The 27,283-nt window shown below is 42.3% G+C and overlaps 1 protein-coding gene across 1 annotated transcript; it reads left to right on the top strand.

The window, feature by feature from the left end:
• Nucleotides 1–565: 565 nt before the first annotated feature.
• PLEKHS1 (pleckstrin homology domain containing S1) lies at nucleotides 566–27,283 on the top strand. The gene is made up of 13 exons (XM_040992495.1): nucleotides 566–600; nucleotides 11,668–11,717; nucleotides 12,914–13,002; nucleotides 13,113–13,219; nucleotides 13,847–13,981; nucleotides 15,273–15,348; nucleotides 16,232–16,348; nucleotides 18,773–18,892; nucleotides 20,798–20,898; nucleotides 21,723–21,929; nucleotides 22,960–23,061; nucleotides 23,905–24,040; nucleotides 27,091–27,283. The coding sequence occupies exons 1-13, from the start codon at nucleotides 566–568 to the stop codon at nucleotides 27,268–27,270; spliced, it is 1,455 nt and encodes a 484-aa protein (XP_040848429.1). The 3' UTR covers nucleotides 27,271–27,283.

Raw genomic sequence — 27,283 nt, 5'->3', positions numbered from 1 at the left:
GGTGCCTAGTACCAGCCTGCTGATGATGACACCTCCAGCAGGGATGAATGGGCAACTCCACCTGGAAACTACTGGAATGTAAAGGGGTGTTGGAGAAGCCAGCTTTTATTTCCTCATCTGGTGCCTAGGAGTCTTTTCTACCCTACCCGGGAGGGCATTCATAAGATACGGGTAGGTGGGCAGCAAAGGAATCGTTGCCAAGGCAGTCACTGCAAAAGGTCAAAGCTGGATTGGCACTGTCCTCAATAAGAGTTATTGTGGCTGTGATCCAAAGTCTAGTAGGAATTTTTTAATGACTGTTTGCTTTCAGTTTTTGGTGCTAGATACTTGGAATACAAAGGGCAGTTTTGTGCCAAGCCACAGGAGGAACGAGAGCCCAGGACTTCCCCGGGGCCATCAGCCTCCAGTCCAATTTGGGGCAAGAGTAAAATCTTTCCAAGGGTAATAGCGCAAGAACTTCCTGTTGGTTCAGATTTCAGACAGAGCTTGTACTTAATCCTCACCCTGGCACCAGAGCTTAAAGTGACCAGGTGAGCAAGGAGATCACAGCAGAGATCCTTCCGCTATGAAAGAGCCGGATAAGCTCCCTCCAGGCTTACAGTAAGTACTGCGTGGTGTGGCTGAGTTTGCAAAATTGTGGAGCTCTGGAAGCTTTTTTTCAGAATTGTAAATTTTGAAATGGAATGGTATTATTGCCTTGGACTGACTCTTTCTCCCTAAGCTTCAGCTTTGCAACCAGAGGGAAACTTCGCTACTTGGGATCATTAAGTACTAGATCTCCCAAGGGCATTACAATGAACAGGTTAGGCAATGCTTAACTGCTCGTGTCTATCTGTTTGGATGGGTTGATAATCTATGTAAGCAGAACTCTGAAAAGATTTTATTCTTTCTCAGACAGGTAAAAAAGGTTAGACTGACTCTCAAGTAGAATTAATTCTGCCTTTGTTTCTCTTGAATTGTGTTATCCAAGGCAAGTTTTTAAGTATCTACAACAACTGTTTCCTTGTCTGCAAAGGGGTCTTGTGTTGTAAAAATAGTGTAAGTTTTACAGTATCATTTTTAGAATCCAAAAAGATTTCATATAGATGAGTATAGATGGAATATATGTAAAACAAGGTCTTTCAAATAGTTCTTTTCAAAAATAAAATAAGAAATTTATTTTGGGGCACATCATTTCTGACATCCATGCATAATTTTTTCACAATACCCCATTTTCATGAGCTTTTGGAAAAACTGCTCATTTTCATGGATTTAAAACATTTTTGTACCAAAATAAACTTATCTTCTAATTTCACTTTCCACAGACCTTCTAATTGCATAAATATTATGTGGAGTTTCCTGGGATGCATTAAATACGAAATCCATGCTAACCAGTATTGAGCAACCATAGAATCACAGAACACTGAAGCTGAAAAGGGCCTGAGCAACGAGCAATTGCTGGGCTCCCGTGAAATCCTGGGTGGTGTCTGATTAACTCAGGAAGCTTCACAGCATCCCTTCCTTGTGCTCATATTGTCACCTCCATTTTCTACATGAAAAAGTGGGCAAAGGGAAGTGCTGGAACGCGCCCCCAACCCCATCCCTCATTGCCAACAGAGCTGAAGTGGAAACCCCAAACTCAGCATTTATGCCTTGAATCACCACACCCCACTGCCTTATCTGTCTTCTCATTTTATGCTAGATGGGAAGATAAGGGAGGAACAATTCCTGCATGTGACCTTGGGGTCTTTCACAGGAACATGGCCCCGAGTGCACTTTGCCATCCTCGAGGATGGAAGCAGCTGGAAGCATCACTGTGGGGGCCTGTGGGGCTGGCCTGGGAGCCCCAGTGCCAGCCACCTGGCTCTTCCTCTCCCATTGCTATTCTTTATGTGCAGAGTAAGCTGGTTCACTGTTGGGCAGCCCGGAGACACCAAAAAATTAACATATGCAAATGAAGTTTATACACTGCAAAAGCTTTGCAAATTCTTAAGCACCTTACTAAGAAAAAAAAATGACTTTGGCTTTTGGATTAAACACAACATTGAAATTCATGGGCCACAGTTCATCTCTCCTGCCCAGTCCTGTCATCTCACTTGGAGTTTCATGATCCTGGTTCTATTGCTGACTGGGGGAGGTAGCCAGGTCCCACCTGCATGGATGGGGTGGGGGTGGTGGGGTGTGATGTCCGCAGCAATTCTCTTCAGGGAGTGAAACAGGAAGGGTCCTGTGGGTTTGAGGCAAAACCTCTGGGATAATTTTGGTTTTGCATTGCCCATGTGTTTTGGGGGATGGGCAAAGCTTTCAGTAGTGTCTTCCTTGTGCACAATTTCTTCACTGAGCAAAGGCCTTAGGCCCCAACAGCCTGGCCCCTTTCCAAGGTAGGACAGTTCATCGCCCCCATGACACTGAGGGCAGTAAGTCTTCCTTAAAGGTTGCCATCTGCTGGCCTCCCTCCTGCAGGAGAACACGGAGGGATGACTGCAGCGTCCAGGTGGCTCTCCCACTGATCTTCAGCTATGCTTGCCAAAGCAGGCTTTGAGCATGGCTCTCCGTCTTAAGGCTTTCGCCTCTTTAAACCACATGTGTTTACAAGGATCCTCGGGCTTCAGAATACCCACAGAACGCCTCCCCTACGCACCTGCTGATACTGTCATGATTCTGTGGCTCACGAATGCAGTGTACTGTGTCTGAGGCTAACTGAAGCTCAACTCTGACTTTTGACAGGTGAAACCAGACAGCTGTAATGGACCCCGGACCTCAGAAAAGTCCAGGTACCCATAGGGCGTAATTCCAAAAGGAAAAAAAACAAACAATCTTGTATTGAAATGATAAACAATTCCTCATCAGGAATCAGAAATTGATTTTAATGCGGACAATGGGTGGCATTGAGTCTTGATTTCGAGAAGGTAGCAGAAACCGTTGGAGTCAGTTCAACATTTTGTAAGAGCTTGCCTGTCCAGGCTTAGCATTTTCTGAGTTTCACAAATCAAATAGTCCATATTATTTGAAAATGGCACCAATAACGCACCAAAACTCAGCAAAGATTGGGGACTGTTTCCGTAATTTTACATACAAGTCTTGTTTTGAGACATTGCCTAGATTGTCATCAGGAGGAAGCCCAAGAGTTGTTTTTCAAACATCCTTACTCATGTTGATTGACTTAGCTCATTGCCAGCAAATCTAGAATGAAGTAACTCAGATATCCAGTGCGCCCCCTAAATGCTTACACAGCATCTATTGCTCACAAGTCTCCCGTGCTTCATACTGCAAGGGATACTCAGGCTAACAGTGAGTCTTTGCCCTCAAGCAGTGTGTTATCTTGTTGGGAAGTTAACACAAACCCAGCCACACTGGGAAGATCGGCAATATAATGAGGGTGTGGGTGGAATCAGGAGGTAGATAAAAAATTCTATGGAATCGGAAGCAGCAGCTTGTAAGTGCTTGTGGGACTCCTGAGAGGTTTTAATGCAGCAGATCGGACCCTGTTGACTGGACATAGTTGTCTCTTTTTTCTTCTTTTAAAGGAGGTAAGAGTTGAAAGCATATTTCATAAGGGGTGGCAGAAAGAAAACCGATAATGGGGGCCCAGCACGATGGCTCGGTTGGCTAATCCTTCCCTTGCAAGTACCAGGTTCTTATAGGGGTGCCAGTTTGGGTTCTGGCTGCTCCACTCCCCATCCAGCTCCCTGCTCATAGCCTGGAAAGCAGTGGAGGATGGCCCAAAGCCTTGGAACACTGTATCCATATCGGAGACCCAGAAGTTCCTGGTTCGTGGCTTCAGATTGGCTCAGCTCTGGCCACTGCAGCCATTTGAGGAATGAACCAGTGGGAGGAGATCTTTTTCTCTGTACATTCTTCTTTCTATAAACCTGCCTTTCCAACATAAATAAGTAAATGTTTTGCAGGCAGATTGTGTCAGAGTAGAATAGGATGTTAAGGTAGGATAGGGTGTGGAGGTGGTATCCTGTCATGCCCGTTGCTGACCACCTGAAGACTCGCAAGCCATAGGACATCTTGAGTATTGAGAAGCTTAGGCATGCATTTTGCATGGGTCCTGTGTGGAATAACTTGATGGTAGTTTCTCACTAACTGACATGCAGTAAGTTGCACACAATTCAAGTGCACAACGGCATAAGTTTTCACATTTGCGTTCACCTGGGCAGTTGTCACCACAGTAAATATGCCCATCCCTTTGGCACCAGATCCCACCCCTCCTTGCTCTATTAGCACTCACTCCAAGCTTCTGTTGACTGGAAATCCTCATAAATAAAATGAGACGCATGCACCATTTGACTTCTTTCACTCAGCATAATTTTTTGGACAATTATTGCTGTTATTTTGTGTCTCGAGAGTATGTTTTTGTTGTTGCTGTTGCTAAGTGCTAATCCCCTACATCCGTACAGGGCTACAATGGATGGATTCATTCAGTCGCTGATGGAGACGTAGGTTATTTCCAGTATTACAAAGAAAGCTGATATGAGCATCTGTGCATAGTTTATTTTTCCTGGGAATAGAATGACTAGAGTTCAGGGTATAGAAGTAGGTTTCGTTTTTTTTTTCAAATATGTCTGACTTCTTTTTTTATGTGATTGTAGCTTCATTGACAAATAATAGGCCAGCATGTTTAAAGTTGACAATGTGATGTTTTGATAACGAGCATATTATATTCATGGGCTTCGTGAGTCTTCATTTCACTGGCTTCTCCTCTTTAACCTATTTACCTTTCCCCCAGAAAACTACTAATCTTTCCATCTCTAGAGATTAATTTATATTCTATATATTGGTTTTAAAAAATAGAAGTGCATTTTTTTGGGTTTTTTTTAGATTTGTTTATTTTTATTGGAAAGGCAGATCAAATTTACAGAGAAGGAGAAAACTGGTTCACTCCCCAAATGGCCACAACAGCTGGAGCTGAGCTGATCTGAAGCCAGGATTCAGGAGCTTCTTCTGGGTCTCCCAGCTGGGTGCAGGGTCCCAAGGCTTCGGACCATCCTCCACTGCTTTCCCAGGCCACAAGCAGGGAGCTGGATGGGAATTGGAGCTGCCAAGACATGAAGTGGCAACTATAAAAAGGAATGAAATAGTGGTTGTGCTATAACAAGAATGAACTTAAATAAATTGTACTGATTGAAAAAACCTAACACAAAAGCCACACAGTATTTGATTCCATTTAAATGCATTAGTCAGAAAACAAATCCTTGGAACACATACAGAACACAGATTGGCAATCGACAAAGACTGTGGGAACAGAGAACTGGGATAAAATGCTTAATGAGTAAGGACTTTTACTCTGGAATGAGGAGCCCCAAACTGGTGCCCATTTGGGATGTTGGTAATGCAGGTGGTAGCCTTATCTGCTGTGCTACAACACTGCTGCCTGCTTCTTTTCTTCAATTTTTGGAAAAACCTAAGATTTAACTAGTATTATTTCAAAATGTTTTCTAAGTTATCAATTCAGCCATAAGTTTTCCGTATGTGGAGAATTTTTAAAAATATAATTCAATTTATTTATCAGATAAATGGGATTATAATATTATATTTTTATTCTTCAATGATCTCAGTTGGTTTGTATATCTCAAGGAATTTTTCAGTTTGACTCTGCTGTCACATTTTTCAGGACAAAGCTGTTAATGATATCTGTTTATTATACTCTCGATAGCAATAGAATTTTTAGTTGTCTCTCTGTCCTGCTGGTATTGAAAAATTGTGTTTCCTGATCAGTTATTCTCTGAAAATATTCTCTATAAGAACTGAGCTCCTTTTAATTCGTTAAAACTTGTCTTATGGCCCAGAATATGGCCTGTCTTGAAAAGGTTGCATGTCTCTTGAGAAGACTGTGTTTTCCGTTGTCATTGAGTGGAATGTCCTAGGAATTTTTATCAAGTCAAGTTGGTTGATAGTGTTGCTCAAGTCCACATCTTCGTTGGTTTTCCACCTGTTAGTTCTGTCAAAAAAAAAAAAAAAAGAGATTTAACTCTATGTAATTGTGGACCTTCCATTTCTCTGTACAGCTATATTAGGTTATCTTTCATATATTTTAAAGCTCTATTATTAGGCACAAACATATCTTGGAAAGTTATGGTTTCCTGGATTTGATCTCTTTATGATCATGAGAAGAACTCCCCTTTCCCTGGTAATATTCTTTGCTTTGAAATCCACATTTATGTTAATGCAGCCAGCAATGATTAATATTATATTAATGTTATTACTATTAATAATATTAACCCCAGCTTTCTTTTTCCAACCTTTTACATTTCAACTATTCCTGTCTTTATATTTGAAATGTTTTTCCTATAGACAGCACAAAGTTGGCGTTTGCTATTCTATCGAATTGACAATCTCTGCCTTTTAGTTGGGAGTGTGTACATGATTTATATTTAATGTGATTAACGAGCATATCATACTGTTATTGTGTCATTTGTTATTAGTAATCTCTTGCCAAATTGATTCCATTAAAAAATAATGCCATTCTATCTACTTTTTTGGCATTGCGTTACAGCTCTGTAACTTTCGAATGGTAAAGATTAACATACCAAAGTCTAACTTCAAATGATGCTCTACTGTTTCATATATAATACAAGATGTGTACAGAAGCATAGCTCATTTCCCCCTCCTAATCACTATAATGCTACTGTAACGCATTTATTTATAAACCTATTATAATATACACAGCAAATCGTCATTATTTTTGCCTAAGTTGGGTTTTGAATGTTAAATAGTGAGGAGACTATCTCACATACTTACATTTGTAGTTGCAGTTCCAGGGTTTTTTCGTTCCTTTCGTAAATTCTGTTTTCTGTCTAGTATCATTTGCCTTCTGCCTGAAGGACTTCCTTTATTACAAACATCTAGATGATGACTTCTTTCAATTTTTGCATGTCTGAAAATGTCTAGAAATTGTTTCATTTAAAAAAAAATAATTTATTTGAAAGGTAGAGTTGGAAAGAGAGGAGAGAGAAAGAGAGAGAGAATCTTCCAACCATTGGTTACTCCCCATATGGCATCAATGGCCAGAGCTAAGCCAAGCAAAAGCCGGGAGCCAGGAGCCAGGAGTCAGGAGCCAGGAGTCAGGAGCCAGGAGCCAGGAGCCAGGAGCCAGGAGCCAGGAGCCAGGAGCCAGGAACTGCCTCTGGGTTTCTCACATAGGTGCATGGGCCCAAGCACCTGGGCCATCCTCTGCTGCTCTCCCAGCACAGCAGCAGGGAGCCATATTGGAAGTGGAAAAGCCCGGACTTGAACCGATACTCACTTGCCTTCATTTTTGAAGGATATTTTTGCTGCATGTGGAAGTGTAAATGACAGTTTCCTTCAGTACTTCAGTATATCCTTCCAATTCTCCTTGCTTGCATTGTGTCTGACAGGAAATCAATATCATGATTCTTCATCTGTTTTCAGTACACATAGATTTTCTTTTCCACTGGCTTCTTTTACAATTTTTTTCTGTATCAATGGTTTTTTTTGTCTAGGGCTCATCGTATGTTCCTTGATTGTAAATTTTTCCAGTCTGGTTGGAGAGAATAGGCACTTCTTCTGGTCAAGTGTGAACAATGCATCCTCTTCTCTCTAACCTTTTCTGATGGTTCTTCCTCTGGAGTCAGGAAATGCCAGCACACATGCGTGTTATGGATCAACACCCTTAACTATTTGAGTAGAGTTGCATATATTGCTCTTTTGCTGAGTAAGCCAAGCAAAAACACCTGCTATTGAAAACGAAGTGGCAAAAACTGTCCAAGAGTTTCCCAAAAAGACAACTGCTTCTCTGTTAAGTGTTTTAGAATCACAGAGTGTTCAAATCTTTTTTATATTTTTATTATTTAGAACTAAAATGTTAATGTGAGTGCAATAAAGCTTATTTCTTTTAATAAAGGATCTATTTGCTTTCATATGTAGGCCACAGATCAGCTTTGTCCTTGATTTTGGAAAAGACATTCCTTACTAAATTAGAGCTTCAGGACAACTGTGAGGCATGCCGGAAAAGTCACTGATTAGGTTACACACATCTATAGCAGACTCCTGTTCCGGTCCAGCCTCTACTAAGGCACACCCTGGGAGACAGCGCGTGATGTTTCACGTATGTGGCTCTCCGCCACGCACAGGAAAGATCCACACTGAATTCCTGGCTCCTGACTTCGACCCGGTCCAGCCCCAGTTATGTCAAGCGTTTGAGAAGTGAACCAGCGGATGGAAGCTCTCTCTCTCTCTCTTTCTCTCTCACTCTGACCTCCTAATAAAAAGGAGATGAGAGGAGATGAAAGAAGAGGAGAGGAGAAGTATACTTTCTTAAGTTAAAACAGAATCAAGATTTGGTAATACAACTGCTGAGATAATTATGTTAGGGTCTAGTAATTTTAGTAAAGTTGCTCTCCTAATATTCCCTGTTTTTCTAGCTTCTGCAACAACTCCACCTGCCCCCACTACCTCACAAACACTGTTACCTCATTTTATTCATGTTAAAATTTCTATTTATTGGGCCTAGCACAATGGCTCAATGGCTCAATCCTTACCTTGCAAGTCCCAGGATCCCATTGAGTGCAGGTTTATATCATGGTTACTCCACTTTAAGGATAGCTCTCTGCTTGCGGCAGAAATCTTTCTCTCTCCTGCTCTCCGTAAATCTGATCTGCCTTTCTAATAAAAATAACTAAAATCTTCTAAAATTTTATTTATTTTACTTTTATTTATTTGAAAGGGAAAGAATAAGAGATCTTCCAAGTGCTGATTCACTCTTCAGATGTCCCCACCAGCTGGGACTGGGCCAGGACAAAGCTAGCAGTCTGGAACTTAATCCAAGTCTCTCCTGTGGGTGGCAGTGACCCAACAACTTGGGTTATCAGTTGTCACCTTTGGGAATGTACATTCACAGGAAGCAAATTGGAAGCAAAGCCATGGCTTAACGTTACACACTCCAGTATGGGATGCAGATGCCCCAAGTGGGGGTCTTAAAATGCTCTTCACTTCATTTTTAAGAAAGATTTTATTTATTGGGCCCGGTGTGATAGCCTAGTGGCTAAATCTTTGCCTTGCATATGCTGGGATCCCATATGGGATCTGGTTTGTGTCCCAGCTCCTCTATTTCCTGGCCAACAAGCTGCTTATGGCCTGGGAGAGCAGCAGAAAATGGTCCAACACTCTGAGACCATGCACCCATGCGGGAGACCTGGAGGAGGTTCCTGGCTTCTGGCTTCAGATTGGCTTAGTTCCAGCCTTTGTGGCCGCTTGAGGAGTGAACCAGCACAGGGAAGATCTTTCTGTCTCTCTCTGTGAATCTGGCTTTCCAATGGAGATAAATAAGTCTTAAAAATATATACATATATACATACATATTTATTTATTTGAATGGCAGAATTACAGAAAGAGAGGAAAGATGAAGATCTTCTATCACTGGTACGTTACCCAGATTGCCACAACAACCAGCACTGAGTCATGCCAAAGCCAGGAGCCAGAAACATCCTCAGGGTCTCCTACATGAGTACAGAGGCCCAAGCACTTGGATCATCTTCCTTCTGCTTTCCCAGGCACAGTAGGAGGGAGCTGGATCAGAACTAGAGCAGCTGAAACTCAAACTGGATGCTGGCACTGCCCATTAGCAGCCCAAGCTGCAGCACCACGGTGCAGGCTTCAACTTTCCACCTGAGTTTTTTAAGGCCAATATTTCCTTTTTTTAATTTTTTACTGATTATTATTATTATTGTCATTTTATGATACGGTTCCATGGACCCTGGGATTTCCCTTACCTTCTCCCCAAGTCCTATCCCTTCTGTCCCACTGAGTTCCCATGTATTATTATCATAGTACAGTTCTTCAAACACAGTCATATGTCCGTCATTGTGGGCATGGACAATAGGAGAGAGTCCAGCATCCTATTGCCAAGATATAGTGACTAGTTTCAGTGGGAGTCCATCTTTGTCTGGAAGTAGAGATGCATACTGCATTGTATCCTCACATCTGGATATGATAGTCTCCATTACACGATTACTCTACATCCCCTTAAATGAAAGCCACAACACAAAATCAATAACAAAAAGAAAAATAAAAATTTACAATGCCCCTGAATGACTAATGCTACTGAATGACTAACATGCTACTGAATGACTAAGTGTGTCATTGAAGAAATGAAAAAGAAAATAAAGAACCTTCTTGAAGAAAATGATGCTACTGTATGATCTATGAATCAGTGAAGAACTTAATGAGAAGAAAGTGTTTTGAAGAGATCAACTATAAAAATATTCAAGATTCATGTGATATAGTTTCTGCTGATCTTTGTTGGTGAGATATGTCTCCTGTAGGCAACAAATAGTTGGGATTTTTAAAAAATCCTATCTAATAATCTATAATGTTTGATTGATGTGATGGGTTGCTAATTGATATCGTATTCTGTTGTTATTTTACTGGGATTTTCTTCCCATTTGCCTTTGGTATTGGTGTGTGCTATTCCTTTTCTCTGTCAAGAGAACATCGTTGAATATAATTTGTAGGGACCGTTTGGAATAGGCATATTCTTTAGTATATGTGCTGCCGAAGTGAGCATGGAATAGATATATGTTTTTTACTTTTCTTTACTGTGAAAGAATTTTATTTTATTTTCAAAGACAAAGGAAATCTTTGCTGGGTAGGTTATCCTGGGCCAGCAATATCCTGGGCCTGGAATATGTTGCTTCATTCTCTTCTGGCCTATAGGGTTTCCTGTGAAAGATCGCTTACAAATTCAATTGGTATTCTTTTATGTGTCAATAATTTTTTCCACATGCACATTTAAGGATATTTTCCTTATGTTCACTTGAAGAGAGCTTGATTATCATGTGTCATGGTGAAGATAGCTTTTGGTCAAGCCTGTTTTAGGGTTCTGTGCCCCTCCTGGATCTTGTTTCCCAATTCTTTCTCTAGGTTAGGGAAATTTCCCTTACTATTTCATTGAATACACCTTTAACTTCAGCTTCTCTTTCTGCACCTTCTGGGACTCACATAACTCTTATATTTTACCTTTTAATAGTGTCTGTGTCTTTCAGTTCTTAAGTACTTTTTCTAGCTTGACCTAGTCCTGCTTCCAGCTTTTTGTTTGTTTCCTCCTCGTGACAGGAAATATCTTCCAATGCTGAGATTCTTTCCTCTGCTCCATTGATTCTATTTTGGAGATGCGACACTGTACTTTTAATTGGCACCACTGTGTTCTTCAATTCTGATGTATCAGCTCTCATTTGATTCGTTTCCTGTGAGACATATTCCTTAAATTCCTTAAACTCCTGAATTACAAGCTTTTCATTGTTGATAAGAAGCTTTGTTGATACCAAGCATTTTGAATTCTGTGTCCCAAATTTTCTTGATGTATTCCTCAGTTAACTCTGAGGTTGGCAAAGGCTTTTGCTCCTTTGCAGAGGAGTCTTCAGTAATATTCACTGTACATTTGTCTCTTCTTTTGCTCTTGGTCGTGATACATCTGGTTAACAGAGTCTTCTCCTTGGAGCAGGTTTCTAATCTGTGTCACCTATAGATCTACAGTTTGATTTTACTAATTGCAGCTGGTATACAGCTCTTTGTTTGCAGTCACATGTGCCATTCCCTCCAGCAAGTTCTAGGTTTGGGTTCTTATGTTAGATTCCCACCATTGTCTCCTTAGCCCCAGCTCTTGGCTCACCAGTTTCCACCGCCTGTGTTACCATGCTGAGGCTAAATCGTTGTCTGTACAAGCTTTCTCCCACTTCCACTTGTTGTGGGTCCCAGGTTTAGGGAGACACCAGGTGTCATATATATATCTAGGTTGTTGGTGATGCTGATCTTGCCAGAACCTAATGACTGCTAGGTCTGAGAACCACACAGACCTATTTTAATTTGTGCATTGCCAATATTATTTTCCTGTGGGCTAGTGCAATGCATTGAGTTCATTGTGTTCTTGCTGAGCTCAGCTCATGCACAGCAGCTCACTGTTGTCCCTTTGAGCCCTGTGTTTTTCTACACTGTACAAAATAGCACCTGATGTGCCACTACTAGAGTTCTTGATCTACTGGCTGTCAGGTCTGAGAGCTACCAGGACCTATCTTGGATGGAACCTGCAGGATGTCACATTGTTACAGTTCACTGAGCCAGAAATGAGTTCACTCCCAGCTCAGTGCATGCACAGTCCTGTCCCATAGCCTTTGTCTCCTACACAAAATGGTACCCAATTCAGCAATAAAGGGTAGACTGGGCTGTGAAATCTACCCAGTTCCCATACCACCAATCTGGGACCTGCTGCTCTGTCTCTGCCCCTGAACAAATCAAACAGACCAGCAGGATGGGCAGTTCTTTGTCTGGGTCCACATCCTGAGCTCCTGGTAAATGCCTTTTCGTAATTTGTTGCTGGTGGAGTTCTGTTGCTGATGCAGTTCAGATCACTACTCGCTGGATGCTGCTGGGGTATCAGTCACCGCAATACCACACCATTGTGTCCACTGCTTTCCTGTGTCTGTCAGTATTCGGGTGCCCCTCTGCTCTTGTTCTATCCTTTCCTGTTTCCTGGAATGTGCTCTCTCTGCTTTACACTAGCTGATGTTTCTCCATCTGTTCTAATGTGTCCTTACCCTATTCTGCTATCTTGATTCTTCCTCCCTTTATTTATCGCCTTATTTTAATATCAGGCACTTTTGCTTTTGTTTGCTAAGCCAAAGGGCAAAGAAGAGAAACCATTGCCCACACCTCGAGAGTCAACAACACACTTGGAGACAGTGAGACAAAGTGTGGGCTGAATTCAGGTTCTTCTAAATGTCACGGAAGAAAGAGCTCAGCGAGGGATGAGTCAACGTCACGGTTGGGACTTTGTTTTCTTGGGCTAGTACAGCTGCTCTTTTCAAAAACTGAAGAAGAGCTTTGCAGAGATTAACAATGTTGTTCAATGGCAGCAGTTTCTTTCAGAAACTTATGGGGAACAAATTGAGTTCTGTTCACTTTCTTTTATTAGGCAAACGATTGACATTTTATTATGAAAATGAAGTCTGCAAACAAGATTTCTTCATTAAATCACCACCTCCTCAGCTTTTCTTCTCCATGGTAAAGTTTCACCATGATTTAGCAAGCCTCCCACCAGCCTCATGCGCACTTTGAAAATCCTGTGTCATACACTCACATTTAACTGAGATGCAAAACATTTCACTTTTCAGCCCTCTTGGAAAAGACGGCTATTCATCCTGTCAAAGAGTGGGGAAAGAGGCTTTCGTCTCACCTATTACAAAGACCATCATCCTCGTGGTTCCATTGAAATTGATGAGTGAGTATCCAAGAAAATTTGTGTAACAACAAAAGGCCAGTGCTGGGAAGTCACATGCAAATTGAAATTCAAATCACGGATGTAAAGACCCAATGGTTTCAAATTTATGATACCTGGAACTGAACAGGTGGTAAATGGTGAGTGAGCCCTTTGACTAAAAAATAGCTCCTTAGTACATAGTATATGGTGCGGTCCATAATCCTTTAATCAACCAACATTCAGTTAAGAACTCAGAGTCATTTAATCTTTGAGCATGAAAGATCAGATACAATCACCATGTTAATAAGTCAAGATAGGTTTTTTTAAAACATTTAGTTCATTTTTTTGTCTTTAAGAAATTATGTACCCTTCAACAATGGAAAGGATAATGATTTGGGGAAACAAGACTCTAACTGAAATGGGAACTTTGGAATTCAATATCAGGCTGAGTAAAGCATTTTTCAGTTGGTGATGAACCAGCCCCAAATCCAAACTTATCTTCCAGAATTATTGGAACATGTTCAAAGCACAAGTTGAGCATGCTTAAAGCCTGATTCCGTTTGAATCCCAATTGACAACACTGGTCGCCTCTCATCTTGAGTTTGGGCTTATGTTGTTATTTCAACGCTTCGTATCTGCATCTAACAGAAACTCCATTGTTGAAGTTGGCATGAGCAGCCAGGAAAAGCTGCAATCCGTGCAGAAAATGTTTAAGTGCCACCCCGAGGAAATAATGTCCATCAGGACCACAAATAGGGAGTATTTCCTCATCGGCAATGACAGGTGAGTAGCGAGAGAACACAGACCGTCTCCCACATGCAAGACAAAAACAAACCCCAGGGTGAAATATGATAAACCAGGGAGCAATAAACACACTCAGCAGAAATCCAGGGCTGCAATCTATTATGCCTTCATTATTTGGTACAATGCCCTGAAAAGTCTCCATACTGGCTTCTTCGGACTGGGTGGTTTAAAACAACACAGATTGTGTTGTTGTTCTCAAGCCTAGAAGTTGGTGAAGCCATGATCCCTCTGCAAGTACTAGAGAAAGATCTTCTCCAGGCTGCTCTCCTAGCTTCTGGTAGCTTCTTGGTTTGAAGCAGTCCAGGTCCAGTCTACACAAGATATTCTCCCTATGTCCTCTCTCCACGTCCAAACATCCCCCCTTTTACAAGGACATCGACCTTGCTGGGCCAGGAGCACTCTTGACTCCACAGTGACCCCACTTTAAGGAGTTCCATCTACAAGAACTCTATTTCCAAATACGGTCACATTCTGAGGTCCTGGGAGCTGGGACTAGAACAAATGAATTTGGGGAGGGACACAATCCAACCTACAATAGTCGCTATCACCCCAGATGGATTCCACACAAAAGAACTCAATCCACAATGTCTGTACATTATACAACGTCTGCGACACAGATTCAGAAGGGTTTCATTCACCCTGAAAGACTCTGGTTTTTAAGAGGGACTTCCGGAGCCAGCAATGATACCTTATGGATGGATTTGCTTTTGAGAGCCCGGATGGGGCAGAGAGAAGGCCATGTAGCCGAGGCTACAAATACCAAAGGCTAAGTATGGAGAACTTGGTTCTCCAGAAAAATTTCCTTTTAACTTGCCATGTGAGGCAGCAGAAAAGAAGCTATGATGTATGCAAATATATTCAAGCACATTTTTTGTCAACACATGCACGCACCAAGGGGAGTTAAGGCACACCTGGGATGCTTGCACAAAAATGGCATTAACAGGTTAGGGGGCTCACTTGAGAACCCCACAGCAATCAGTGTCAAAGTCAAGAGCCCCAACCCTGTGATTAAGACTCTGCCTTTCTGCTTTTCTTCCTGTTCCTCTGAGCTTTCCTCACAGAAGTGGCATGGGGGCTAATTCTAGTGTACAAACGTGGAGGTGGCAAGGAGTCAGGGGGCCACTGAAGTTCCTTAGGTAAAAATCCTAATTGCCCTAGTACCTGCTCCCACTGCTGTTCTAACCTTAATGAAAGAGTCCGTCTCAGGACCCCTAGGCGTGTAGATGCTATTGCTGCTGCATGCCAGCTCCAAGTTTCCTCCTACCAACAGGGAGAAGATTAAAGACTGGGTCTCCTTCATGTCATCGCTTTGCCAGGGGGTAACAGTCACATATCAGTGCACAGAGGCGATGAACAGCAATGAAACTACAGGGAGGCTGAACACAACCCTCTCTCAACAAGAAATAATGGTAACTCTTGCCCACCCTCAGCCCCTACCCCTTAGCAACTAGCTTTAATACAAGGAATAAGTAAGTGAGAAAAGTATGTCCTTGCTATTTTTTTTTAAGGAATAACAATAGAAAAACACTTTATGCCTCATGAAATAGCTAAAATACAGTCACTACAGCTTTTCATTATTGTGGTAGGGGGAATGAAGTTAACAGTAGCATTTTTTAACCGTAGCTACAATTATGGTACTTTTCATCATTGTTATTCAAGGTGCATAATAAGCTTCCGTTTGAATGACTAAGTCTAGGGAAGTTTATATACAGTTTTTTTTTTCTCATGTATCTTGCATTTTAAATATGTCTCTTTCACAACAACGCTACTAGCTTTCTAATTGATTATCATCTAATTGATATTTCAACAAAGACCCTTTGTTAATTCACCCAAGGCCTCTCCTATGGGGGACCTTTATAAATAGAACTTGGGTTGGAGGAATCTTTCTGACATGTTTTCCAGGTTGTTCTATGCTTACAACAAAAGCAAAATCCAAGGAGATGAGGCATGTCCACAAGTAGATGCAAATAAGAGCAGAGGGATGGGATGCGAGGATTGAGAAAGGTTGAAGGTCAGGCCAAGTTTCCTCAGGGGTTTAGGAAGAGGAGAGAGAGCCTTGAGCAGCCCTTGCCTTGGTGGGACGACACTGGCCTGCCGGTAGCATGAATGTCAGCATTGTGGGGAGGGGGTGGGGGAAGAAATGAGGGGCAGCTCAGAGGAAAGGTAGTTGCTTCATTCCAGACATGAGAGCAGTCATGCCTGGTGACACCACTCCTTTTTCCTAACCAGGAGAAACACTCCATGAGAGAGAAAAGGCCCATCTCTGATCCCAGCCTTTTGCTTGCTGCTTCTAACACGTTTGATGCCGTCAGCACCACCTCATCAAGAAGCAGCCTTCCGTGCATGGTAATCAGTGTCCCTTCTCCTGTTCTCAGAACACCAGCCCAGGGAGTAGCTGAGCTTGGCCTTGCCTGTCCTCCCCAAAGTCTGCTGTACCAAAAGAGTAACACCAGCCCTAATAGGCACCCTCCATTTAGTTTGTCTCCCAAACCACAAATGTGCCTTTCTGCTTGCCCTGACTACCTTTAAATGTTTTAAATGGATGTTCTGGGTGTATGCCTGTGTATGCAAGGCTAAGATCCACAGGCCACAGAATCTTTGCAAAAGGATTCCCCAAATGCTATTTGAGTTCATACCACACTGTCTGCCACTCTCAGGCAAAGGCAAAATTTCTTTGTCGTTTCCTTCATTTACCCTGATTAGTCTTGCTTCTTATTACCTCTTCAATATAGGAATCTTCCATGAGGTCATGGAAAATGTGTATTATGAAAAAGAAAACCTCTGCATAGACTTCAAAAATATCTTTTTCACCAAAATAGGCATCTTAATTGTTTTTTCCAAGAGCTTTCACCTTGTGTATTCTCATCTTCCTTTGTCATAAAATTTATCTGAGGGTGTAGAAGACAGTTACTTCTTGTAAGTGAGTTACATTTGTACACTTGATTTTCTTTCTTGCATCTATATATTACCATATTTGGATATTAGTAACCAACAGGCGGAGTGGTTTTGTCCTCCTGCACGGCTTGGTCAATGACTGCCCCTCTCTGTGGGTACCAAGCCCAGATAATGAAGCTTGGCCTCCTATTTTATCCAGTTGGTAGTTCTCCAATGATTTTTAAAATTTTTTGTAACATATTAGATTCACAGGGCCAAACACCTCATTCCCATTATTCATTTAGTGAATGGAAACAGAGGTAGGAAGCAGGAGTAGGAAGCCTATTCCTGATCAGTAGATGCCTGTCGTAAATGCACTGGCCATTTTTTTCTCTTTTCACACAGTGTATCCAGATCTAGTACTGTTTCAACCAGTCTGAGTTAGGAACCCCATTTGCCTTGATGAGTGTTGCTGTCCTGGCTGTCTAAATGAAGTGGGTATACATCTTAACCCCAAGGCAGGGTGATCTGGTTCTCCATTTTTTGTAGCATTGTCATAGAATATCCTACAGTGAGTCATTTATGAGGATGAGAAATGTGTCTCTCAAAGTCTGTAGGCAGGGATTCCAGGGTAGAGAGGGTACATTGGGTGCCGCCTAACAGAAGGGCAGGCAGGACAGAGGAAGCCAAGTGAACGCACCTCTTTTTTCAGGAACCCTTCACTGAATGACTAACCCACGTTGGTATTAATAACATATATCGGTCTCAAAATCAGAGCCCTCGGGACCTCCTCGCCTCCCAATTCTGCTACAATGGCAGTGAAATTTCAGTGTGGGTTTTGGAAGGGACATTGAAAACAGCAATGAAGTTACAACTAGAAATGTAGTCACCATGTAAGCACAAACACTCCTCAACCTACAAAGCGGTTGTATCTCCATAATTCTATCTGTAAGTCAAACATATTTTGTTGAAAATGCATTGAATCCATGTTCTAGTTTAGTACCACAGTGCACTGTAGAGTCCCAGCTGTTTACTCCTGTGAAGGTGAGAACTGCCTCTTGCAGCCAGAGCTTAGCCTAAGAGGCTAGATAGTAGTTAAGAAGCTAGGTAGTACTTAAGAGGCTAGGTACTCCCTAAGGCTAAACTGGGGGAAAAAAATCGAAGTTCAGAACTTGAAGGATTTTTCGGGCAGTCACTTTCACACCATCATAAAAAAATAATAAAAATCAGCTGAAGTCTCCTAAATCACAGATGACCTATACACCTGTATTTTTAATCACCTCTTTTAAAGTCTCACTAGGGAACATTCAGACCCTTTTGAAAAACTCCACTCTCTGAGGCATTGTTTCTGAAAGAATTGTTACAGCGATTTTCCTGCCATTCAAGGCATGCACTTTAGTGGTCCTGTGTGCCTGTCAGGGGAAGGAAGGTAATAATTGCTTGAGCCTAAATAACTTTGAAGCCTTTAATTCATACTATCACACAATCTACCTAATTGCATTGCAATGGAAAAAATAGAAGCAAGTGAGTGAAAGACAGAAGAACATTGAGCAGGAACAGGAACGATGCCAGGCCTTGATTCTGAGCTAATTACCTTCTCAGGTGGCACTGGGTGGTAACTCCAGAAAGATTGGGGTCAGGGATGCCACAGCAGAACTTAGTGATGGTGGACTCTTACCCACAGAAGAAAGCCATGTGTTGTAAGTTCGAGCTCCTCTAAATGTTAAAGAAAATTGTCTGACTCAAGTTGAATGGGTTTCTGGATACAACTTGGGGAAAATCTTGTAAACTTTTCAACCCATCTAGTCTGTCATAGCTTTTCTAGGAAGTTTGTGGTTTAATTCTTTTGCAAAGAAAAAGACAACTATCAACTCCTTCTTCATCTCTTTGATTTAGCATCTAATGAAAAAAAGCTCTCCACAATCTGAGGAAGATCATCTACCACATTTCTACCCAGAAACCACAGAAGATACAGAAGAGAATTACTATCTTAGTCCTCGAAGTGTTCTTTCAGAGGTAAGCCATTCCACCCATTGGTCATTTTTCCCTTCCACAGATATTTACTGAGCCCTGCCATTCACAACTCCTGAGACACCACGCCAGGATCAGTGAGGTCACAGGAGTGATGTCACACATAGGTGATGTGCTTATGATGCCGGTTCTCGTGTAAGAACAACCAGAGTGCAGGAAAGAAAGCGCTCCTTGCTAAAAAGAAGATGCTTTTAAAATGACCAGAAATACACAAGAGGTAGAACAGTGGCTGGCTTCCATAAAGAAGGTGCAGGGAGAAATATGACATTTGCTCATCCTTGATAAGTAACATTTGGGTCTTAGGGACTGACTTTGGGAGTCAATAATATGCATTCTGGTAGAAAAAATATATAAGCAAAGGTGATAAATGATAAGCCTGGGTGATAAATGATGTCATGTTCATTGACTAGTCTAGTGCAGATCAATTGAAGTTTCTTATTGAGGCTCTTCTTAGCGTTAGGCATTGTGCTACGGCAGGCATGGTGTCTGCAGTAAGCCTGACAATCCCCTACTCTCTGAGCTCAGCCTTATGTGTTACCACACAATGATGTTACACAAGAGGCGTGGTCAAAAGTGTTCTGGAAGCAATAGAAAAGGAACAGGTTTTTTCCTCTCTCCACCGAAGCCATGGAAGACCTCCAAGATGAATTGGCCTTTTATATGTTCAGCTAGGCTGCAGCTTGTGTGGACGGCACAGTGCGGACTAAAACAAGGGTGCCAGACCACAGTAAGTCTTGCACACCAAGAAAACTTCCTTTTGTGTGCAGCACTGAGATAATAATCGCTCTGCTATGGGAAAACCTTGATTATCTTTTGGTCCTTATTAGCACAGCATCTATATCTGCAGTGGACTAGGAAGAAGAAACTGGAGTTGGGAGATAAGAAGACAAAACAGAAAGGGTCTTTCTATTGCATTCTGGATCAAATAGGATCTTGACACCAAGGCAAAATGAATGTGACATGCTTCTTAACAGCAGAATTCTCACAGTCGTTGGTATACAGTGGTATGTTATAAATAGCCAAGAGGGGTGCAACATTCAGCATTCCCTGGTCATTTGAGTACAGAATTCTTCTTTTGCCAAAGATTTTTTTTCAACCTAACATTCCCTGAAACAGTCTTTCATAATACAGGAGAACACTGAGCATCAGTTATCAGCCTGGTGTTTGCTGGGTACTTCATGGAGTGCAAAGTCCAGGAAGGTAGACACAACCAAGTTAAGGGACAAAAAAAAAGTACAAAACTGTGCAATGGAAATTTGAAGAAATGGCAGATAGGTCATGGTTAAGGAAACCAGAGGAAGCCGAGACACTTCAGCCAAACCTGAACACAATGTCAGTTGGCAAAAGAGTAAAAAGACGTTCCAGTGAAGTGACAGCATGGACGCAGAGCAAGAAGGGCACCATTGTGTAAGGTGGGCAGTGGGAAGGTGGATGTGACTGCAAATATGTTCCAGTTCTGTGTCAATGATGAACTTGGCAGGTAGGCTGTAAGGAGTGTAAGAAATCATTTTTGCAAATGACTCTCTTCTAAAGAGTTAGCTGAGTGCCTCCCAAGGGTAATCTTGTTTGGGGCTCTCACAGTCTCTGTGAGCATAGTACTCAGAGACCAGCTCCACATGTGACTAGGTCTCTGACATAGCCAGTTTCTGTCACTAAGTGCCTAGTTGCAACAGGGAAAATAACAATTCAGTCTATGAAAAACTTTTATTAGGGATGTGGGAGGCCCAGGAGCGGGAAGTGGATTCTGGGTCTGCCAGCTGCAGTGTGGGTATGATTGGTTGGTACCTCCCATATGAGAACCATTGTTCATCCAGTGGTGGATGTCTTCACACTTCGAGAATCATGAGCCACAGTGTGGGGCTGACTGGCATGTCTGTTTCTCTTGTTCAGCTGGAAAATATTGATTCTGGTGATTCAAAAGACTTGATCAAACATGACAATACAAAACAGAACATGAGCTCTGAGGATTGCTATATGTCTATGAAGCCATGGTAAGTCAAGTTGTAATTTTACAAGTTGATTTAATTTATCTAGTATATGGAATAATTACCACCAACTCATTTTAGTAGCTTATATGTTGATACAAAGCATTACCATAGATCCAGCCCAATCTATTACTCAATACAAGTGGAATATCATTTATCTGACATATCCGGGACCAGAAATATTTCAGGTTTTAAACTTTTTTCATTTAGGAATATTTTCACACACATACTAAGATATCTTGGGGAGAGGACGCAAGTCTAAAGACAAAATTCATTTATGGTTTAAATTCACCTTTTCCACATAGGCCAAAGGTAACTTTATACAACTTTGTAGTGCTTCTTGCATTTGAACGCAACTCTGTTCACATGAAGACAGATGTAGAATTTCCCACTTGTAGTGAAGTACTGATGCTTAAAAACTTTGGGGTTTTGGAAGATTTTTACCTTTTTGGATCAACTGTACACTCAAAACAAGAAAACGTGGGAATAGTTTCTCTACCCGTAGGAAACCACTTGCGATAGCCACAGGACACTCTCCACCCGGCAAAGTTGTTTGCTCTTTTGCAGTAATGTCACTCACACTTTCACTCTGCCTTCCAAACCCCATAAAGGGTTATTTTGATTCGGTATCCATATTTAGAAGAAGAGTTTATTGGATTTGATTCTGACTGTGGCTGTGGTTTTGGTTGTTGGATGCACTGTAAGCCCTTGTTAATTTTCACATGGCCGGAAGCTGTTTAAATCTGACACACACACACACACACATACAACAGAACTTTGTAAATAGATATGCTAAAAACAGGGTTTGTTTTTAACTTCTTATACTCCAGTTTTTTCAAGGAAATACCACATGAGCCTGCTGAGAACCAACAGGAGCTCCAGCTCCTTCCAGAGACACAGGATAGAGGACTACACCTGCAGGAACAAGGCTTGGGAAGTGATTCGTGTCTCACACCTTCCAATACAGAAGCACAGACCACAAATGATAGAAAGGGGATGACCTCACTAACCGTTGTGCAATTGTCTATCTTAATCAAGTAAAGCTCTTCTTATTTATAAAACTTTATGGGCCCTAAGAGTAAAGCTGCCTTCCTTCTCTTTGTTTTTAACTTAGAATTAAAAGTTTAAAACAGTTCCTAAAAACCTCCAAGTTAGCCAAAAATCTGACCAGCTTCTCCCTCTCATAGATTTTTGTGGACAAGGACAATGAATAACAAAATTAGAAGCTAATTATTCCCCTGTGATAAGGTGGCATATAAAGATTTATTTTATTTATTTTTATTGGAAAGTAAGATTTACAGAGAGGAGAGACAGAGAGAAAGATCCTCCATCCACTGACTCACTCCCCAAGTTGCCGTAACGGACAGAACTGAGCCCATCCAAAGCCAGGAGCCAGGAGCCTGCTCTGGGGCTCCCATGAGGATACAGGGTCCCAAGACTTTGGGTCATCCTCCAATGCCCTGCCAGGCCACAAACAAGGAATATAAGGGAAGTGGAACAGCCGGGACACAAACTGGTGCCCACATGGGATCCTGGTGCATACGAGGCGAGGACTTTAGCTGCTAGGCTGCCACACTGGGCCTTGGGGTGGCATTTAAAAAAAAAATCTACATTGGTTAGTAATTCAGGTCTTCCTATTTGGGTCTCACAGTTATCTGAGTGACCTGCCACTTAACATTAGCATAATTATGGGTATGTAAGTCACAGGGTGTCTGGGATGTAGACTAGTAAGGGAACACTTAGGTTTTAAGTCATATCAAGGGTTTCTGATAAGACTGTTGCAATTTTAACTTTTTTCCATTCCTTCTTACTTAAAGTCGCTGCTGTCAGAAAATACGCAAACTGACCAGATTGATGCATTTTTGTCTCCTTTCCCAGTGCCCACCATTAATGATCACTTGTCAGTGACTTTCTTAAGTTCATGTTTTTCTACAAAAGTATTTCAGACAACATTGAACCGGAAGCTATCATTTCAGAAATCAGGAGGCCAAAAGTATATTCAGGAAGCAGAGGTTGGAGCTGGGAGTCACTGCCCAATGTGACTTTTACTAATGTTTTCTCTCACAGCAACATCTCTGATGAACGCCAAGTGGAGACACTGAACTTGTTCCTTCCTCCTCCTGATCTCATAAACTACCTTGCTCTCGTCCAAGCCGCAGGACGGATATGGTAGGTCAGGTTGTTGACTGTGGCTATTGCTTTTAAGTGATCTGACAGATCAGTTACATCTTGAAACTCTGTATTTGACAAGACTTAACCATGGAACTTGGGCTATGTATTTTGCTGTCACAAAAAGATCTTTGAAGTGGGGGAGGAGTGGTAAGAAATACATACGGTTCAAGGATGTCACTCCTGGCTACGGCGCAAGGATGGAAATGGCAAGAACCAAAGAGCAAACACCAAAAGGCTCACCGGTGACACAGCAGCAGAGGTCAACGGCACATCCGCCCACCAGGACACAGATGCAAGCGGTTGTGTGACACAGAATTTAGTTATCACTTAAAGAAATCAAAGCTTTAAAAACTCCCCATGATCTCAGTCTCAATAAATGCTTGACCAAGGCTGTGGATTTCTTCATGACAGAGCTTGCTCTTTCACTAGCTAATTCTGTATCCACTGTGTAATCATTATATGTAAATATTCACGGAACTCCATATGTAAATATATTCACATATAATCGACATAATTTGCATATGATATATGAATATATGTGAGTGTGTAATATATTTGCATATATACATATATATAATGGGGTATGCCCACAATACTATAGCAACCCAGGGTCGGGGGAATTAATTCTAACAAAAGCATTGTAATGTGACTTTGTGGAGACAGTGTGGTTGGAGTTGGAGTTTGGAAGGAGGGGTACGCTTCAACAGTGGTGTGAGAAGCATAGTGACCCCAGGTTGACAATGGACATAGTTTACTAGCCAGGCAGTAGGCCCCGCCCACGTCCTGCTGTCCCAGAGAACTTGTGTCACACAGGTGTCGGATGCTCTATTCCCACTGCAGTGTGGCTCGCTGGGAAGGCCCCCCACACCTGGGATGTTTATTCTGCCACGGAGATCACGTTTTGGCTGTGAATGATCTGAAGCCCCAGAACCTGGAGGAGGTCTCCTTGTTTCTCACTCGGTCCATCCAGAAAGAGGTGAGTCTCACTGATGGGCTCTGGGCAAGTCGGTCAGAAGGTCTTAGGGTCTGAAAGGGACGCAGAATACAAGTGAGGCATGCCCTTTTCCTGTTACCAAATGTAAATGCAGCATGTTCTTTTATGACTCTTTCAAAACTCTTTCATATAAAGTAGATTTAGAGCAAGCACTGGGCGAGGAGTGGGAGCACCAAACGTGGCAAAAAGAGCTTTCACAGACTCAGACAGAGGCAAGGTTTGCAGATCAGCCCCGTTAGCCAACTTGTGCTTCAGTGTTCTCGTATGTGACATTAGAGATAACAGCAACAATGGTTGGAGAATTAGATGAGATAATATGTGTAATGTGCTTACAATAAAGACTGGCATATATTAGGTGTTGGTACCGTTACTCTTCTTGTTACTTCTACTTTCTGTGAAGTTGATTTATTTGAAAGATGGGGTGGGGGTGGAGAGAGAGAAAGGCAAAGGCTAGGACTCAGCCAGCACCAAACCAGCAGGCAGGAACTCCATCCTGGGTGACAAAGAATCAAATACTCGAACCATCATCTGCTGCCTCCCAGGATGCATGTTAGCGGGAAGTTGGATCAGAAGGGGAAGCAGGACTCAATTCTGGGCATCGGTATGGGATATGGGTGTCCTAAGCAGTGGTCTAACCTACTGCACCACTGCATCCACTTTCATTTTTTATTTCAGCTTCTATTGGCCAGGGAGTGTTAGACAGGTTCAACTTTTTAAGTCTTAGTTTCCTTACCTAAGAAATTCACACAGCCAGACCTCCCTCCTAGAGTTACTAGCCATAGTGTGTGGGTATGCCCTGAGTGCATATGTTTTTAAAAGACCTGTTGTGATCCTAACTAGTAAGATAGTTCCCATCTTCTTCCTTTCTTCATCTATTTTTATTTCTCATGAGTCCTACCTTCATGGGAAAATCACTGGCTTTTCCTAAGTACCAGTTTCTTTTCTCTAAAGTAAGAGGGCTGTTTTTCAAACTGCATTTCTTGGAACCCTGGCATGGGAGTTAGAGAGAGGACAAGAAGAGGACAGTATTCCAGGACTTGAACTTGAGAAGTCCACATTTATTATTTATAGTTTATTGGAAGACTGAGCCCTGAGGGTGATGCAGTGGCTCAACAAGCTAATCTTTTGCCTGCAGCATCGGCATTCCATATGGGCACCAGTCCTAGTCTTGACTGCTCCACTTCAGATCCAGCTCCCTGCTTGTGGACTGGGAAAGTAGCAGAAGATAGAACAAGTCTTCGAGCCTCTGCACCCCCATGGGAGACTGGGAAGAAGCTCCTGGTTCCTTGCTTCTGATTGGCTCGACTCTGACCATTGAGCTATTTTGAGAGTGAACCAGCGGATGGAAAATTTATCTGTCTCTCCTCTTTATAAATCTGTCTTTCAAATAAAAATAATAAATCTTCTTAAAATAGAGAGCATTTAAGCCCCAAATACTGTTCTATCCTGCTAGCTTTTCTTGAAGAAACAGCTTCTTACTTAAGCTTTCTATAAACCATTAAACTAAACAAATTCCTAGATTTCTTCTAGTTCCGAGAGTTTATGCATAATGTCAAGTGTATGTTGAGGCTATATCTTATCTCCTCTCCATCACATAATATCCCTGAGGGTTGGACAAACTACTCGTTTATCTAAATGGGTAAGCCAGTAAGGATGAAGGGGTTATCAGAGATGCATAACTAACAAGTGGCAGACCAAGCTCACAGTTATTCATTTAATCATTCACTCACCAACTAGGGAACATCTACTCTGTTGTACTCTGCTGGATGCTGGGCTAGGTTTTAGAGCTGCAAAAGTGGCCCCAATGTCTGCTCAAGGGGCCTCTAGGTTGATGGAGAAAACAAGCATGTGGTATACTACTTACAATACCCTGGGTTCCCCAAGATGTGACTGGAGAGCCACTCGCACACAGAAGAATGGAGCAGCTTTATTCGCAGGAGGTGCAGAAGATGCCTCAGACAGGTGGAAACTTGGCTTGAGTTTTGAAGGCTGGAGAGTTCATGTGGGAAAAGAAGTAACTTTTAAGGGACTCAGTCCAACCACCTGGAAGCTATAATACATTTCCTCAGCCAGATAGCCACATGAGGCGACATTGTCACTGTCATCATCTGTGCCCTTCTGGAAGTTGGCAAGTAATACTGACAGCCAGAGATGCAGCCACTAGTTCAGAAGCCAGGAAGATCCAGGAATCCTACCTTGAGCATCCTGACTTTGTCATAGCTACCACTCCAGACTGTGCATTCACAGGCAGGGGAAGCAGGTGCTAGCCCTTCTTAGGTGTTCACTCCATGTGCTCCCTTTTTCTATGCTAAAATAGTCCTGGACATTAGGGAGACTCGTGGTGCAGGATTCACCTACTTGATCATAAAGAAGTGGCCTTCTGTCTCCTCCACCATCCTGACTGCTTCTTGGTGATAAAATGGATACCTAATCCTCTTCTACTATCCAGGCACCTGGTCTCAGGTAGGAAAGAAAAGGTGGTGAGAGAAGACAGGAGGAATGTCCAATGGCCCCTAGAGCTTCAGGGCACCTAAGCCAGTCAGATTTACTTTCTCTCCTTTAGGCTGTGAGAAATGGGGACCTGGCATGTGGTGGAGAGACAGTGCAGGGAGTGGGTAAGAGACATTAAACATGGGGGATGAGTGTAGGTGGGAAGGGAGAGGATGTATCAGATGGCAGGAAAAACTTCTCAAACTTCTGTTTCCTCCTTGTATCTGGGGCAGGTGCTGATGCTCATTTTGCTGGTTTTAAGTGGTCCTTTTAATTATGGTGCATGTGGGCCCCTCGGAGTACCACCCGTGCTCCCTGGAACCTCTTCAAACACTCATGCAAATGGATGCTAGAAAAGAAATATCCGTCTTCCACCTGAATATGCAAATCACCCCAGGGCCTCTTTGGACCCAGATATTGGAGTCCAATAAGGCAGTTTCTCCCAAAACAGCTTCCAAAGCTGTCTGTGAGGACAGATCAAGACTCAGCTGTCCTGAGGACAAGCACGTACCATTTTAATTTTCTTGTTTGTTGTGTTTTAGAAGGTAAAACTCACCATCGGTCGGATCCCAAATTCAGAAAAATTCCATGGTCCAGCCTGCACGTGTTCTCTTAAGCACCAAGAAGTTGCAGCTCTTCGACAGAACAAGTCGGCCCTGGAAAAGACCCTACAGAGGTGTGCAGCCATTAAAAAGGGCCACCAGAAAGGAGCGAAAGATTAGCCTGTCAAGGAAC

The sequence above is a fragment of the Ochotona curzoniae genome, unplaced genomic scaffold (assembly GCF_017591425.1).
Source record: "Ochotona curzoniae isolate NIBS_2020 unplaced genomic scaffold, NIBS_Ocur_1.0 contig_66, whole genome shotgun sequence".
Classification (NCBI taxonomy): Eukaryota; Metazoa; Chordata; class Mammalia; order Lagomorpha; family Ochotonidae; genus Ochotona; species Ochotona curzoniae.
Note: the sequence above shows the minus strand (reverse complement) of the source record. Positions and strands in the feature narration are given on the sequence as shown.